Here is a 19,248-nt window from a genome sequence, read left to right on the forward strand (position 1 = left end):
AACATGTGATCAGGCTTCAACAAATTTGTAGATTTAATTGGGCTTTTATTAATCAACTCTTCTCTCCTTCTGTTTTGTTTTATCAATCTATGGATCCATTTATCCTTATCTCTTTTCTCTCCATGTGATTTAAGAGAGGGAGAGGTATTATGACAGCTCTATAATCCTTTCTCTCTGCCAGGCTTTTGGGAAATTTGTTGAAGTGAACTGTAAGAGAACACTGTGAGAGGCTAATGAATTAAATTGAGAAGCTCTTTTTCATTATGTCACAGTAATTGAAGTGTGCTATTGTACTAAAGTTGGCTTTGTCTACACTTTGTGCTCCTTGCCCTCCAGGTCAGTGGCAGGGATACAGAAGTCAGATTACTTGTTCGTTCAGATTTTATTGCCAAAGTGAAAGTGTAATCCACTCTACCTGGAGTCAAGGATTAAAAACTAGTAGCTCACTGGGTTGACACACACACACACACACACACTGGATACACATGTACATATACCGTTGACACACACAGAAACATGAGCATACAGAATAGTAAATCACCAAATCATATTCCTAAATTTCTGAAATAAATAATTAGAGGCACTGGTGTTCATTATCACCAGGGGCAGCATGGAGGAAACACATATTCATAAACACAGTTAGTGACTTGCCAAAGCAATATATAGCCTCTCACAATAGGACATGATTTGAGTTGCTCCCCTTATGGATTTGTCAGATTACTGGCATGGGTCCTGATCAAAGCTTTTTTAAACCCTCCTCTAAGAAGCCTTGCTCTGAATTCCTTCTGCTAATTTATCCTCACTCAGACAGAGGAGGAGAGGAACAGAAGAGGAGAGAGAGACACGGACAGAGACGCTTCAGAGATGCTCAGTCATGCCTCAACCAAAATGTCTTCCATTAGAGAGTTGACATTAGATTACAGCTTTTTTGTATGCAGGAAGAAATCCTGCTCTTAGTTTTCTCATTTCCCTTGTTCCTTTCACTGATTTTAGTTCTGTGGTTTGATGTCATTAACAAAGCTTCAGTATAGGATCTCTACTGGCCAAACAGCCACACTTTTTGTACCTCCGTCTTAGTCTGAGCTTGGGCTGTACAATTAATAGAAATATTAATGGTGCAATATCTGAAGCAGAAGCTTCAAATTTGTTATCATGGTAAAATGTGTGACAGCATTAAAATGAGATACTGTGGTGCTGCAGACATGCCCTGGTCTTGTTCTCCAGATGTAAGAAATGTCACATCATGATTTTAATAGGTATGTTCAGTGAAAATGAAAATTGTGATGCGAAATTAATCATTCCCACTAATCATGATTCATATTGCAATTGTAACATCTGTCAAAATAATTGCAATAGGATTTTTTTTTTTTTTTACATTATGCAGTCCTAGTATTCAGATATTTAGAATAGGGCCGAAAACAAATTATTATTTTCATTATTTATTATTCTGCCAATTGATTTCCATTCATTTTACCAGAGCCTAAAATGACATCTTCATATTGCTTCGTTGGTCCCACCAACAGTCCAGAACCCAAAGACTCTTCATTTACTATCATAAATGAGCACATCCTTAAATTTAAGAAGCTGGAACCGACTAAATTTTCTGTCAATCGACTAATCAACTGGCAGCTCTACTTTAGACTCCTCTCTTTTATTCTTTCTTTATTTTGCCTCTACATTTACTGTACGTGTTGAACATCACTATTCAGGATTTCTCCCAGGAATAATTTAATGGAGATAGTAAATGCTATAGTCCCCCCATTTTAATTACATTGATCCAAACAAAACAACATAGAGCTACTGATTCAAGTTGTCTGCTAGTTGTTTACCTAGTATTTAATATTGTGTTAATAAAAGCGTAGTATTTCTTCTGACATTATCAGAGGCACACCTTATTTCAGGTGTGAGGTGGCCTACCTCCACTGAAGTATGCTGTGGGAAGCCCCGTTATTTTTAGTATTCCAAAATTATCAATATTTCATGAGTAGATAGCAATTGCATCCACTGTATGATCACTGCTAGCCCTCCTCAAACCTGTTGCCTCAAACCTAGAATTAAGAAACCCTATAAAAGGGAGCTCTGTCCTTTTATGTAAATGCAGATATTCTTATTTATGTAAATTTAGACATCTTTAGAGAATAGAGATCTGTTGATTTGAAACCCGTGTTGCACCCTGTCTTTGAACTATGCTTTGAAGCTCTTTTGTCTGAAGACATGAGCTCTGGGCTTTGAGGCTAAGCGTGTCCTCCTATGTGTTTCCTGGTGTGGCGGTGTGGCAATAATGATTGCCATAAAAGCCATTACCAGGGGCCCCGGGGCCACTGGGCTGCGGGTCTAGCTTTATTACACCGACCCGCGAGACAGTAATTACACTATATCTATGTTGCTACGGCAACATGATGGTTCTCAACGGCTAATGCAGAATTTATGTTAGGGGAGTTTGGCATTTTGTTTTCATACACAGGCATTGTGTGTGTGTGTGTGTGTGTGTGTGTGTGTGTGTGTGAGAGAGAGAGAGACAGCGTGCGTGTGTGTGTTTGTGTAGCTGTACATTTGCCTTCTCAAAGGGGTTCATTTTACGGAGGGACAAAATGTGGGAGGATGAGGCATTAGTGGTACTATCCACTATTTCACCTGACTGGTTCCGTCCACACAGCTGAGCACTGAGGCCTGATTTTTAGGACAACCTTGAAACACTCCTACGTCAGACACTGAGTGCCCCGGAGCTTTTAGATACAACTAGCCTGAACCAGACTGGTCCAAACTCTGCCTTCTTTGCCAGAGGGAAATTATCTCATCAAAATCGCAGGAGCCATATGGCTTAAGTTCGGCTTACATAAGCTAATATTGGCATGTTTAGGATTAGTTTGGTAAAGTAAGCCTTCTTTAAAGGTACAGTAGAAATGTGTTGTATGTTTCACTTTCTTCCACTTAGTTTCAGGTAAAGTTTCTCAACTTGTTCCTGGACTGAATTGATTAATGAAAAGTCTAGTAAAGCCACCCAGTGTGCTGAAGAATGAGACTTTAAAGACGACAGTCTACTTTTCAGTATTGGGGCAAAAGACTGACTGTTCATTATCGTGGCTTCTGACACTGAGCCATGTCTGCATTGCTCTGTTGGCTCAGAAGATTAGATCGGCAAGCACCAAAGCTAATCTGGCATTTATAGATTTGTGTGTGTGTGTGTGTGTGTGTGTGTGTGTGTGTGTGTGTGTGTGTGTGCATGCATGTGCATGAGTGTGTTCTCTTTTTCTCCATTGAGCACTGGACTGATAGGGACTTGGGGGCTTCAGGTATTACCAGATGGGCACTGCACTGATCTCCTGTCTCGAGAGAGAGGGAGATAGTGTCATTCTAAAGAAAAGAAAGGCCCCACCACATTACCTTTTATATGAAACGACCGTCCTCCTCTCTGGCTTAAACAGAAGATTTTGCATGGATGTGACTTCCATTTCTTCCACTGCTGTCTATTTTTGTTGTTTGTGTTTTTTCTGTATTTAGTAAGAAATTGTCTACACTTAGTGTGCAAATGAAGACTGGATGGAATCACACTGATGTTTCATAGACTGAAGTGAAGTCATTTTTTTCAATACTACCAAGGAAATTTAAAACAGGTGTGATCAAACAAATGCAAGAAACAAAGAATGAATAAATAAATCAAATGTTGTCTTCAGCACAATATGCAAAGCCACTGTCAATTTGTGTTTTGTGAATTGCAAGAGCAGCTCTTCACACTGTTGACAGAGGTACTCTGACAAATCCAGCACAGGGCCAGCATTTTTGACATCGCTTCTTAATGGTTTTCTTTCTTCCTGGCAATAATTTCATCTCCACTGGCAACAGTGACTCCTCCAAAGCCCTTATAACATCTGGAGTGTGGCAGGTTCCAATTTTTGGGCCAATCTTATTTTGCCCCAAGGCACATAATATGTAGACATTGCATTATTTTCCATTTGGCAGAAGTTGACACTTCCTGCCAAGCCCAGCAACCTAAATCATCTGTCATCTTTATTTACATGTCTAGTACTGTAGATGTGACTGTACTGAATACTGAATGTCTACTCATTTATTGTAGCCTAATTATTATTCATGTGGCATCTTAATTTTTTTGATTGGCTTTCCCCCCAATTTAAGTGCTAATGGGCTCTAAAGGAAGTAAAAACATCTCCTTACTACTTGGAGGGTGAAGGTCTTTTTCATTAACTGGATAAATATTCTTCACAGGGCCTTGACCAACTAAAGTCTGCAAATTTAAGGATTTAAGGACCGGATTTGGAAGTGAAATCCATGCACAGTGCAGTGAAATTTGGAAAGGTGTCCAGGAAAATAAATACATTATTAGTCGGAGGAATACTTTCTCAGCAGGTAGGGTTGGGGGAGTTTTAGTAATGACCAATGAAACCATCGCCATTTAAAAGCAGCAGAGTTCCTTAATTGCCTGGACAACAATACGAGTCAAGTAAACAATACGAGTCAACTTACACACTGTGAAGCAATCTAAGGAGTCCCATAGCACAAACTAAATACAGTTTTCCATCTATTTCCAAGGATAGATAGACTGTTGTTTTTTCAGGACACACAAAGCACACAAAGGTATTTTATAAATCAATAATATTAATGCTAAACTAAGCACTTTATCATGCCACAACTGCAGTCACAGTGAGATTAGCAACTTGGACATTTACAAGATTGTATAAACTGCCAGCTCTCTTATACTACCCTTGAGATTAGGGATGTTCTGAGTCTAGTTTACATGTAAGAAAACACTCAAAATTGAGCACAATTTAATCTACAAGGTTAAACATTGCTTGAAGAATTATTTTGTATGTTATAGTTATACAAATATTGCATTAATTTTATTTTACGACGCAACAGTTAACTGGTGTCGCTAACATTAGTAAGGGGTGCTTTTTAATAAAGCAAAATTTGCCTAGGAAGATGTGACACTCATGTCAATATGTACTTTTACTTATTTAATTCAATTGAATGAAATGAAATTGAATTGAATAATGGAAAAAAGAAAGTTTAAAGGTGCAATATGTAAGAATCAGCTGCCTGTCGAATTCAAACTCCAAAACAATGGGGGCATATCACCAGAGTAACTTCTAACTGCTGCTAATGGTAGCTGCCATTAGCTAGTTACCTTAGTTAGCCGTGCGGATAACGGTCCTAATGGTTGCAACAATACATAGACGTAACATCAGACTAAGCTGCGGAGCTGTAAAAATATGAAAGCTAAACAAACAGTGGATAGATCTTTATTAAATAAATGGTCAAGACTCCAGAATCAGTCAATGAAAACCTTAGCCCAGGTCTGAAATGTCTTGTGTTAAGCTTCAAGCTTCTCAAGAAATACACTGTGGGAACAGTTTTTAGTGTTTCCACAACAACAATCTGTCATTTCTTCACATTCTGTTAATAATTTTAGTAAATTATTGGAATGGTTTGATTTTTTGTAGTTTTCAACTACAATTCGTACAAATTGCACCTTCAACTGACTAGTATTTCTGTTGCCAACTAGCAAGGGTAGCAACGTTTAATCGACTAGTCAACAACTCACACTCATCACAACTTGAGACATCTTTGCTGTATGACAGCATGGGTATTATATAAAGTCTACTGCATGGAATTGATTTAAGAATAACCCCATAGAGACAGAGTAAAACAGATATTTTGATATGGCTTTGAAAGGGTTAGTGTGTGCACCACTGCCAAGTAGTCACAAAGTTGTTCTTTGAACTCGGGTTTGTGACCAGAGGTGGTCACACTATGTAACTACCTCAAGTGCGTGTGCTCTCCTTTTTACATTTGCGCTTCTCAAACAATTAATTATAGGCACTGGATATCAAGTTTGATTTTCCTTCAAGATATCTGGTGGTTTGAACATGATCTAAATTGCTCTGGTAGACAGCTATTGTTGTTTCACGCAAATAAAACACAAACAATCTCTTTCTCAGCCCAATTCCAGCAGAGATTCAGATGGGAAACTAAATGTCAGGGTTTAAATTGCTTCAGCTGCTTTAATGCAGCCACATTATGCTAAAGAGCAATTCAGTGTTGCAGTCCAATGATGATAGAAAGGAGTATACGTTTTATATATGTTTATCCTAAATGGTTATGCCTCTTCATTGTTCTCTGACATGCCCTCTCTTTTTTTTTCTTCAGTCCATTCCCTATCTTCCTCACTCATTGACTTCCTTCTCTTCTCTAATTTTGTCCTCTCGGTCAGTATCTGACTGGTGTGTCTCAGAGGAAAAGCAGGGATGCTCCCTTGCCATGGTTCTTAGTCATACTTCTCTGCTTCATCGGACAGAAGATGGAAACACTAAAAACTGTTCCCTCACTGTACTTCTTCAGAAGCTTGAAGCTTAACACAAGATATTTCAGAACTGGGCTAAAGTTATCATTGAGTGATTCTGGAGTCTTGACCATTTATTTAACAAAGATCTATCTACTGTTTGTTTTGCCTTCATATGTTTACACCTCCGCTGTTTAGTCGGATCAAATTAACTCCCAAAAACCTCAAACCACAAAGGCACAAACAAAAACAGTTGGCAATCAATTGAAAGAATAACTTTCTGTATTTAACTAGCGTGGAATGCAAGATATAATATCGTACAAAGGCCCATGCTGAAACTGTTTACTCAAAATTGAGATACTGATAGAAATAGATGGAAAAGCATCAAAACTTAATTGTGATACAATACAAACACACAAACACTGGACTGATTGCCTTGGTCTCCAGGGTTTATTTAACTTTTTTTGAGACTTTTGCTGCTTTGGGCTAACCATTGAATGCAGCAAATAGATACTAGGTTCTGTATACTGAGGATTTTTCATATGTAATACCTCATCAGGCCCATTTAGAAGGCACTGACATGTTACAAATACCACCACCTTCATTTAGATCTCAGCTACACACCGGTAAAGGTTTGTGACTGCATGTTACATGGTTATGATGCTATTGTGTGGACAAAAGTCTGTACACAGGAACACATTTTAACATGACGCAGACAGACTCACTAACTGATCATTACCAGCTGATGCTGTCGCGCTTGGTCAAAATAATACTGGTATCAAGGGTGTAAAGTAACACATTTTGAGTACTGATGCTGTAAATTAGTAGCTTTTATATGTACAGTACTTGCATTTTTTGACTTCACTTTAAAATCAGTGCTTTATCCTTTAGTGAGATTTCTGTTCATAGTAGTGTTGTTGTAGTATTACACCTCATTTGTGAAAAAAAAGATTACAGACTAGCAGCATAATAGTTATGTAATTATAGCCCAGTGGGAGGACAATGTGCTGTGAAGTTTGCTCTGAACTTCTTTCTCCTCATTAAGTGATCTTTGACAAAAGCTCTCTTATTGGGAATATCTGATCACCTTTAAAAAAAAAATCACTGACTCGAAGTGGGACTAGCGCGTATGCTACATTCATAATAAATGATAGTTCCATCATAAATAAAACAAATGGAAACTATTTTCACTGAAAAAAAGTAAACTGTCGGTAGATATTTTATCTGAATAGTTTACAGGCTAGGTGGCATTTTACTATAAAATGATAACTTCTCTGAGAACCGCCAGTAGTCCTTGTACATTATTCATTTCCAATTACAGGGACAGAGTCCCCATAATTGCACCATGCTGTGTGCTGTTTTTGCCTTCCTCAGTGCTTGGGGAGTTTAGAGATGCTTTTCAGTCACACAAACACACACACACACACACACACTCATAAAAGTACATGCCTCCAGACAATTAACATGCACCCACATGCAGACTGTACATACTGTGCAATTTACTGTAATTGACTTATCTTTGAACTTATGATAAACGTATCTTTGCTCGTTTGACCTTCGCACATTTAAGATGGTTGTGTTGTTCAAAGAGATTGGTTTTGTTTGCTCCCTTTTCGTGTATGATTTGCTTCTAAATGCAGAGCAGGCCTTCTTGGAGGATGATGTCATCTTTTCCTCATAGTTTACATATATGTGATCATATTGTATATTTAATGAAGGCTGTATCCATCTGTTTGTCTTATGTCTGTTTGTTTAATCTCCTCAAGCACTCCTCTATTTCTGTCATGTTTGTAGCATAACACTATCACTGCAAAAGACACAAAATAATACAATCTTAGGTCATCCCTACTACAGGAACAGATGTCTTAAAATCAGAGAGATGTGAATTAACAGATGCAGTACATTAAATGTGTTTATGGTGAGTATAAGATCAAGTATCTCAACCCTAAACCTAATTGTCCTTGTTCTACTGCAATTATGTAGTCTGGAGATATTTGTGGTTTTACTACTTTCTATTACGGGGAATGCCAAATGCCACATAAATAATTTCTACTGCAGAGAAAAGAGGATTGACTCTCGCTGTTCCTTTGTCAAACAACCTCACAGCATGAAAACTACGCGCTAAACTAAAAGGTTGAATTCACCAGAAGGAAAGGTTGTTGTTCTCCTCCCTTCCATGACTCCAAACTTTTCTCGGTATATTTTGAATTCCCTCCTCTCCCCTCTAGCTTGTTTTTTAGTCTTGTCTCAGTCTGATTTAGTCTCACATTGTGTTCAACAACCTGACTTTATCATATCTCTGTCATACCTGCTGTGTCTGCCGGCATTTTAACCATTTCCCTACATACAAATGTTGGTATTTACCTTACCTGCTCACCCATCACATTTGTATCTCTTATCAAGCATTTAGCTCTTGGCTCCAGCTCTCCAGCATGATTGATAGACATTTAAAGTGATAGTTAACCCCAAAATCAAAAATACCTTACCTGTATTGCTCTTTATCGGCTGTAGCGATATCTGCCTTGTTTTAAATATGATGGTACTCTGCTTGTGGTGCTCAAAGCACTAAAAAAATACATTTGAAAATCTCAACAGTGATGTCTCTGTCCAGAAATGATGACTCAGTGACTCAAGATAATCCACAGACCTTGTTGTGAGAAGTTTAATGCAGGAACTACAACCGCCAGCTGTAACATAATGCAAAAGGAAGCGTGCATCTACTTATGGTTGAGAGGCCCGTGCTCGCGACAGCATGGGATGTAATCGGCTGAGCTCATCCTCAGCTGAACTGTAACGCTAGCTAGCCTTCAGTCCATGAGTATAAAGAAAGTTAGGGTGAACTGTCCCTTTAATACAAACAAGACAGAAAGTACATGCAGGTGTTACAGTAAGAGTAAAATAAGGGCTCTGAGCTTGAGAGTGAAAAGAATGTGCTGAACATGCCATGCAGGAATGTTTTCACTAGGGTGGTAACAAAATCTTCTGGTAACGCTGTACATGTCATATTCAAGTCAAATCAAGTCAATTCTATCCATATAACCCAAAATCACAGTTCACGTTGCCTCATAGAGCTTTACAATCTGTACAGCATACAAGAACATCTGTCCTTACTCGATTTGAGTAAGGAAAATTCAGCCAAAATGCAGTCCTGTTTTATTGTGGAACGTATTGTTTATGATAATTTTAGCTTGTATTGTAATTCATGGAATTTAAATGTAAAAAGGAGACTAGGAGGAGTTAAGGAGACCTCTTTGGATTATTTTAAGATGATACTAGACCATTTGATTCACTCAGACTAGGGTTTATGCTCAGGTGAATTTGTTTAGAAGGTAAATTCTGTGGTGTCCAGAGACTGATAGATCTAATTAGTAAACCGAAATTTATTCATCTGAAATATAATTTTTGTTGAGCAGTGATACAGGATAGCTTAAAGGACTGCTACATGGACAACCCCTGCGAGTCATTATTTTTAATTAGTGCCATGTTCTCACTCTGTTCCCTCTGTCTAAACTGATAACACTGCTGTTTGCCAACTGTTGTTTGCACCTGCCGAACATGTGTCAGTACTGCAAGAGGCCTAAATGTTGAGCTGAAAAATGTGGACCTGATTTCAGGGATGTGAAGACAGTTACTCTTATGTGTTTTTGAGGTTATTGAAGTAATGACTTGTTGACGAAATTTTTAGGAAGCATGGGGGCATTAGCATATTAAAACAACTGATTCGATGCACGACTCATTGGCTGATAGTGAGAGATGGTGCAGCCCAGTCTCATGTCAAAGAGTGTGATCGACTTGCCGATCTGCTAGAGAGTACTGTATAGAGATGCATGTTGCAACTGCTTTCCCAAATCGATTTTGTTTCTGATTCACAAGGTCCCATTTTAATTTGGTTATTCAACCAAAAAAATATGCATTCGGTTAGGGATATTTCAGTTACACTACCAATTTTGTGTGGATATTAAAAACAATTCTGAGGGACCTCAAGGATTCTGGAGATTTGTGATTAAAATTTGCCTATGGAGGAATTAATGGAGTATTATGATTTTAGCCAGTAAATGACACCAAAACATGTTAGAGACTCACAGCATAGTTCTTAATTACATGACACAAACATTTTCCTGCCAACGTGTATTTGCCAAACAGAAAATCGACTTGCATTTTGCTCTTGGAGGGGGATAAATTTGTACCTGGCATGCATCTATGGGAAAAGGCAAATATTTAGATATTGTTTACTGGATTTTATGAATCAATTTCAGATAATTCAGATGAAAATAGATTTGAAACCTGGCCCTAGTACCATGTCAATGTGAGGTTCTGCCGCACCAAAGCATGAAAAGTTCATGGGTGAATAAAGGTGCCACACCAGTAGGGGGTGATAATGACGGGAGCAAGGGTCAGAGTGGGTGGATGAGTCAAACACAAGACTTTCACACACAAGATTCATTTGCCATGTGAAACCAATAGTAAAAGTTTAAGTTTTGATGGAAGTAGTATATAAGCCAAACCATGATCTTTTCCTAAACCTAACCAAAGTGCAGCTGTCACCTGAAATGTTTCTCAACAAGCTTTATTTCACAAGTCTAATCATAAGTAGGGGTTTCACGATTCTCCAAATCCTCGATTCGAGTCAATTTTCGATTCTAAGGTCACAGTTCGATTCGATTCTCGATTTTTACATTTATTTTTTTTGAAGCACAGGTTGCTATGCCATTTTTAGACTAGACTTTTATGCAATATAAAATCTGACCTTTGTTCGCAATGTACCACACTACATTGTCAAATTTAAAACATTTATTAGCAACATAATGTAACAATAACTTATATCTTCAGTCAATTAGAAGCTTAAACAAAATAACCTGCCATCTAGTTTCTCTTTTGTAACTGCAGTCTTCTTCACAGAAGATGACATTCAAGTTCACAACAAAACAAACAAAAAAAATAAAACAGCCATGTCCATAGTCTTCTCTGAACAATTAAGTGTCTTAACAAACTATTTCCGAACACTTGAACACAAGGTGCGTAAGGTGTGAGTGGGTGAGCGAGAGTGAGGGAGTGTGCATGCGTGCGGACAGTGAATGAATGGGAGAGGAAGGAGAAGCAAAAGGAGTAGCAGTGGTAGCAACAGCAATAAAGTGTACAATATAGGCTGCAGTTTGGCTGTGAATAAAGGCGACGGCTCCTCAAGATACAGCAAAGCTCCCTGGTATTATTTCCCGACCAGCTTAACACGTGAAAGGGGGTTCACCCCGAAGGTAAACATAAACTTCGGCCCTGGAGGAAATCATCTCCCCTGTGCTTCCCGACCACGGTCCGGGAGCCGAACAGGAATGGTGTAACACCATGCTATCGTTTGACTGGCTGTAGCTAATAGCTACTGGCTTAGCTAGTAGCTAAGTTAGAGGAGGTTGACTCGCAGCACTTCAACACGTGTGTGTTTTTTTTCCCCCTTGGCAAGCTGACCGGATGTGACATGGGGGCGTGGCAGCATCGTCGATTCCATTTTTTAATTCGAAGTTCGAGATTGTGACGAAATTTCCATCGATTGCGATTTAAAATCGAAATTGTATAGTTATTGTTGCTAACTTGACAACCAAATAAGAAATTGTACTTTTCACACCTAGACACTGACACAGCGAGCTTGCTGGTCTATTACACACATCGGCCTGATAACGGGTTGAATGGTGAGCAGCAGAAAAAAATGTCGGGCAACAACACATTTTGAGACTTGGAGTGTGTGTGCTTATGTGTGCGTGTGGTTCCATCCCGCAGGCTAATAATCATTGCCTCTCTCCAGATGGAAGAGTGTTCCCGACTCAGTAGAGGTCTTCCTGCTTCCTCAGGGCAAGAGACGCAGGGGGTTGAAGTGTGTGTGTGTGTGTGTGTGTGTGTGTGTGTGTGTCTGTCTGTCTGTCTGTGTGTTCACTAGTGTGTTTGAGTGCATATGGAGGTAGGTATTGAACTGTCACTTACCGGGAATCCTCCAGGGGATGAGCATCACACAGAGAAGAGTGTGAGGAAGCCAAATCAGATAGAGACTTTTGGCATCATCAATCTACAGCCGACAACTTTATCACATACCTTCAGTCACTCGTTTTTTTTAAAAACAGTGTTATTGTCTGTGTGTATGTGTGGTGGATGCCGTCATTTACAACACTTGATGGTACTACATCTACGTTTTTCACCATGATTGATTGTGAGAGAGCTGAGCTCCTAATCAGGGGAAGTATATACCAAGAAGTAGAAGTGGATGCTATCCCTGGAGACATTTCAGCTTGTGTATATGACCTGTCCTGTGGCACAACTAATGGGAATTGCATCAGGAGGATACTCTATATCAACTGAATCACAGCTTTTTAAAAGAGGTAAAATGGTTGTCTTCTGTACATGCAAAAGCTTCAGTTGAAACAAAACAATATAAAACATTTTGGGACATAAATAACTCAGGGACTTCCAGCAAAGCTGTCTTGATAGATCCCAACATAAAAATCAATTTGCGGAACTTCAAGGTACTTCTGCTGGCTGTCTCCACATAATATTTGTCTTTTTTCATCTTTATTGTGTCTTGGTTTGTCATAGCTTAGTTTAAAATCCAACTGAAATCACATTTAGTCATCCCTTTTTGCAGTCTAAATCAATGTGTTTTCATATTGATTGTTAATAGTTTGTGTAATTTAAGACAAAAAGGTTGGAAATGCTGCTTTTCATCTAAGCTGGCTGGGACAGAGAGCCTGTTTGTAATGGTATTGAATAGTCAGGACCACTTCAGCATCCAACCAGACCAAAATGACATTTGCAGGTATTTTTACATTTGGTCTAATTAGCTACAGCTGAGCAGCTAATTAGCTTTCTAGTCTGCAAACTGAAATTAACAGTGCTCTTATCCCCTGTGAATATTTGTTTGGTGGCTCCTCCAAGAAGCTAAAATCCAGAACAAGATGTTCTTCATGTTTGTAAATTAGATAAGAAGACATTAGCTGGATTTAGTTGGCTGAAACAAAATAATGTCTCCATCTACTTGGACTGACACTGTAACGATAGTCTGTAGAAATAATGCGAAACTAGTGGGGTGACAACAAGAGAAAAAATACATTTCTATATTATGGTTTTTCCCAAAGGAGAACATAGTACAAGTGATAGACAGGGAAGATATATATGCTGTTGTAGCAAAAAAAGCTTTTAATTAAAATCTGATTTTAAGTGTAGGCACTTGAAGACACTCTCTTGCTTCAGCTTACACAGGTCAGTTGACTTTGTACAGTTTAATGCAGTACTTGAAAATATTGTCAGGATTCTAATTAATGTATACAATACAACCACAAAATAACATTTATCTACCTCTTTTACATAGAATTCAAATAATTGATTTCCACTCTTTCAAATGAATACCAGCAGAGATGATTCACATTTTCAGTGAGGGAGCAGCTTCTCGGGAGCCTCTGGCTTTGCTTGATTGACAGGTGGAAATGGGCTTCTTTCCCACTTTTGTCACAGTGCAGATGTCACAGTGTCCACCTGTATCAGAGACGTCTCCGAGAAGAAATGGGCTACGGAGAACACCCACTTCGTGTTACTACACATAAATGTGCTCACACACACACTCAATGGATGATTAAATGTACTTTCCTCACGACTACTTGTGGGTCGTGAGTAAATTATTCAGACGTTCACCGATGCACGCACACACACATTTACACATTCTTACATTTACATAAAACCACATAAATCCACATGTTCAGGCACCAGAGCGGAGTGACTTTAGTTGGCACAGTAATCTTGCTACGAGTGCAGGGCAGTATATGTTCAGATTGACAGTATATTCTGTTCTGATTCATGTATATGGATGCCATTCAACTTAACCTCCGCTTGCTCTAACAAAGAGTACAATACAGCACTCCTTTTCCCACCTCATCTGAAAATGTGAGTGAGAAAACGTTTTTAGATATTTATTGTTTTGCCTTCACCATCTGATACAAGCTCTCAGCGCTGAATCACTTTAGTAATTCACAGTAAATTGCCTCCAGCATCAGCCAAGTTAAGCTCCCATGGGGAGAAACGAATCACTGTGAGAGAATTAAATCTCATCTTGTCTGGTCTTGTTCTTTGCAAGTGCTTTAATACCTTTTAATGTTGTGATAATTAGTGTAGCCAAGAAGAGTGAGAGGATACAACACACAAGACACTCTCTTTGTCTTCAGCAGGTGTGTTGAATCGGTGCCCCCTGGTGGTTGAAGTGTGTAAGTATTTTTTGCACCTGCAGACTTCATCTGTTCAGTAGCTTGATGCACAGAGTAATCAAAAGGCAGTCACTCTGGTTGTATTGTAGTAAAGTTACCAATTGTTTAATAATAATTCAGAATTATTATTACAGCATTATTTAGAAGTCAGGTTTGAATGATGGGGCCTAGGCTAAGACTGGTATTGTGCATTAGAAGGTTGCCATCTAGAGTCGGGATGCAGACAGTGCAGAGTGATTCATGGGGTTAGATGTATTTGCTGAACCATTTCATGGGGTGAGATTGAGAAGTGTGAAGCCAGAGGGTCAGGGGGGAAAAGGCACACTCTCATGCTGCTCCTTTCCTACCGCCCCTTCCTCCATCACACACACACACACGCACACACACACACACACACACACACACACACACACACACACACACACACACACACACACACACACACACAGATCATCTCCACAGTGACTGGCTGTGCAGTTGACAGACACATTTCCCAGAGGTCTTGGAGGTCCCCGGGGGAGTCGGTGGTCAGTGAGATGGATATTCTGAATGTCAATCTGTGGCTGTCATGGCACCACATACTTACTGTGAGGTGGTGACTCAAGACAGTAATTAGGATGTTAACAAAATACTCTATACTAGGGTTTGGAAATATGGCAAAAAAATATGCCAAAAATATTTTTTCCATATTGTTTAATATAGATATTTATTACATGCTTGCCAGAGTATGGTGATAACGATTAGAGCCAAAAGAAACCAGAGGGTTAATTAGTTAAACATAAGAATATACTGTAGTTTATTAACATAAAAATAGAACAACATAATGTAGAAATTGTACAATGATGGCTTGGTTTATAATACATTTTGTGATAAAAGAATATATTGAATAGATAATATATACCTTCCTCAGCTTTGGAGGATGACCCGAGTTCAATTTCAGTGTTGCTTTCGTGGCCCTCAGTACCACTTAATATTTTCCTATTCTCCAGAAAAACTCCTTCACATCCACTTTACCGGTGGCTCAAACAATGCTTTGTGGTATGAAATGGGCTTCAACATGCATGGCAAAAATTGTTCAAAAGTTTCATGGGCCATAATCAATGTAATTTTGATCAGGATCCTGTGTCAAGATGGTTTTATCACCCAGCCCTACTCTATACTAACATGTATTTAATACATATGTATTAAAATACCAGTAAGGTGCAATTTAAGAGCAGTATATCATTCATATTTTGCTGTTTTGTGTTGCATTGCCGCAGCTATTGTTTTAAATGTAAGTGAACTCTCAGTTAATAACGTAGTACTCTTTGTTCTTTATTTTGCTCCCAGGATAACTCTGACAGCCTGTCTTGCTTCACAGAGGTGAGGTTAACTGAGTCTGAGCTTAATTTTCCTCAAGGTTCCCTTTAATGAAAGCCCAAATATAAGACAAACTGTTCCCTCAGTATTCTGTGTCCATATTTTAAGCTTTCCTTTTATTTGCACAGATGTAATGCCTCAGCCAAAGTGGCGTATGTGCTGCACAGGCATATTCAGGTATTTTGATGCTTAATGCAGCTACCTTCATAGTGACATTAATTTGAACCTTTCCTTTTACTATGACAATGTGCAGTACATCTAACAGGAGGCATCATGTGCTGTCATCAACACCTCTGAACCTTGAGTGTTTTTTATCTCTACACCCGAGAATAATATCACACTGAATCACTCCTCAGCCCGTCCAAGCATGCCAAGTCTATCACAAAAAGAGTTGTTAATTTGTGTTTTTCATTCTTTTGTTATGACAGGCGTCTGAGTTTTTGACTATTTTGAAGCAGTAGCCCGCTGGAGACAAACAGTCTGAGACTAGAAATAGAAATAAAGACACACCAAATACAGAATAGTGACAAAGATGAAGCAAAAATAGCCAGCTCATTTTACCTTTTGTTGTATTCAGGTCTTTGAGAGCTGTGCTGCACTGATAAGATTTGTCATTGTTCATATACTCTGGGTCCCTACAGCTCTGTGGATGATTGTAGCCTGTGAACCAACAACACTGCAACATGCAGTTCTCCTTCTGCCCTAAGACAGTGAGAGTAATGATTTAGCCTCTAAGCAAACCTGATAATCTCAGGCTTGTGTAGAAATAGAAAAATATGAGTCATCCTCATGTAACTTTAAATGAACTTAAAGTGAGATGACTGTAGGCATTTGTTTCTATGGTGCGGGAAGGAATATAGCACAAAACAAAAAATTGGTTCTTTGGTATATTTACGATTTTGATTTAAAATTGAAAAAGTATCAAATTCAGTTTCGCCGATTCCACATCTGCGTTGAACTGCAAAATAATTTCTATCGATCGATAAATTGTAAGTGACATTGAATACACAGTATAGCTCACGGTCATTTACAGCGATCCTGTCCACAGATTAATGTGGTTTTGATGTGGCTTATTTCCCTGTCGTTGACATTGTGGCGACGTTAACTACTGGAGAGATAAGAGAGCGTGTTGAATGTTACTTACTGTCTCATTTTCTCCAGCACAGTTTCTACAACTACCTTGAGTCCTCTAATATCATTATCTTTATATTGTTATCGTGATATGAGACTATATATTGTCTTACATTTTGGATATTATTATATCATAATGTGGCATAAGTGTTGTCTTTCCCTGGTTTTAAGGCTTCATTACAGTAAAGTGATGCATTTTTTCTGAACTACCTGTTCTAATGCTTGCCTTTACCCACTCAGTCATTATATCCACATTACTGTGTCGATACCAATCGTCATCCCTACATTGTCGCAATATAGATATTGAGGTATTTCGTCCAAAACATATTGCGATATTTGATTTTGTCGCATTTACCAGGTGCTTTTGAGGAGATTTCAAATCTCGAGATATATATTGTGTATCGTGATATAGCCTAAAAATACTGCAATGTTATTTTAAGCCCTGACTGTACTCACATTATTATACTGTTCATAAACACCTGGCTTTAAAGAGACATCAGATTGATCACTTTGTTAGGACTACAAGTCATATATGAGTACACCTGTAATGTACTCATTTCAAGAAGCGTCTTTAGAGGACATCATAAGAAAATGATTTGTCTTGTCCGTCTATTTTCTATTGTCCTCATAGCTGTTATTGCAACATTCATGCAAAGACAGCAAACTGAGATGCATAAAATGACAGAGGAGGAGGTAGAGATGCTGAGAGGCATTTAAGATGACTTTATCCGACAGTCACATCAACTGCCCTGTTTTTTAATGTTCTTCTTTAACAACTTTATACAATATTTTGTGTAACACGTGCAAATCAGTAAGTAGGTCGTACTCCTCTCCTCCGCTGCCACGGCACCAAGTTGTTTCATGTGCTTCCATCTTCAAGCTCTGTCTGAATTAACTCTGTAAGACTGAGCATTAACAAAATTTTCCTTTTGACCACCATACCTAGCCTCATCACACACCACTCCATCTCTTCCCATTCTCTCTATCTTGCTCCCTCTCTTTCTCTCCTGCTCTCTCTCTCTCTCTCTCGCTCCTTTTTTTTCCCATGCGCAGAAGCAATTTTTGTCTCTTGCATCCCATTCCAATAGTTTCAATTTCAGCTCGTCCGTCAATTGAATTGGATCTTATTTTATGTCTCCCCATTCACTCTCTCTCTCTCCATCTTTCTGCCTCCCTCTCTTGCAGTCTCCCCCTCTCTCTCTTTCTCTCATCTTGGAGGGTGTGCATGCAGTCTCAAATCTAAGCCGCTGCCTGTCAGGCTGCTCCGTTTATGCGCTCTGCGCTACTCTGCTTCCCTCTCCTCTCTCCTATGCGCTATACTGCACTGCACTGCTCGTCTCTCCTCTCATCTCCATCTCTCCTCCTTCTCTTTCTCCCTTCTTTGTCTTTCTCTACCTGCATCCCTCTCTCACTACACTCTCTTATCTCTGTTGTGCATTGCTGCGCTCTGCTCCATTGTTTGGGAAAATACTATACACTCTTGGTGTTTTTGCGCCAGAGCTGAGTGCACTCCAGCTACTGGTGGAAGAGGATTCAGATGTTCCCGGTGCTCCAGTTTTGGCTTGCCTTGAACTCTTTGGATCTGTGTGGGCCAGAGAGGAGAAGGAGGTAGGGAGGAAGAGGAGGGTGGGCAGAGAGCTGCCCAGGTGAGAGCTTCATCTGCTTGGGGAAGTAAAAGGCTTCAAGGTGGTGGCGGTAGTGGTGGCGATTGTTTCTCCGTCGAGGGTCATGCCCTGGGACTTGCGTGCTTTTCGGCAGTTGGAGTTGGAGACCCTCTCCCATTTTTGCCCCCCTAGTGGGGCAGCATTGATCCTGGTGCCGGGAAAAGCAACCGGGCACCAGCGGCACCACCGTGAAGAGTGGGCACCATGAACCAGCTGGATGCACCGCGGCCACTCAACTGGACCATCAGAAAACTGTGCCATGCAGCGTTCCTGCCATCTGTACGCCTGCTAAAGGTAAAAGAACACAGGGGAAGGGAGTGTGGGAATGAACTAAAAACTAGATGTCCAGGGAGATGTATAGTGAAAGATGGCAGGCAGCCCCTCTGCTATCCTGCTACTTTTGCAAAGGAAGACAAGTAGAAAGAGGTGTGAGGATACAAAATGAATGCTAGAGAAGCTGTTATGACACGTTATACTGTGTGTATTACCTAGTGGTTGTAAGGCAAGCATTAGGAAGAAATCTAGGGATGAATGTTGTTGAAAATTAATCTAAGTGTGTTAA

General features: G+C 39.4%; 1 protein-coding gene across 2 annotated transcripts in view; it reads left to right on the top strand.

Moving 5' to 3' along the window:
• The window catches only part of trpm3 (transient receptor potential cation channel, subfamily M, member 3), a 167,095-nt gene that overhangs the window by 10,851 nt on the left and 136,996 nt on the right, over positions 1-19,248 (top strand). Inside the window, exon 1 of one of the 2 annotated variants that reach the window (XM_073466054.1) lies at positions 18,891-18,980. The exons of the other annotated variant lie outside the window; for it this stretch is intronic. Coding sequence (XP_073322155.1) covers positions 18,891-18,980 — 90 coding nt within the window. Of the gene's footprint in view, positions 1-18,890; positions 18,981-19,248 lie in introns of those variants that run through there. 2 annotated transcript variants of the gene reach the window in all.

This window comes from Pagrus major, chromosome 5 (genome assembly GCF_040436345.1).
Source record: "Pagrus major chromosome 5, Pma_NU_1.0".
NCBI lineage: Eukaryota > Metazoa > Chordata > Actinopteri > Spariformes > Sparidae > Pagrus > Pagrus major.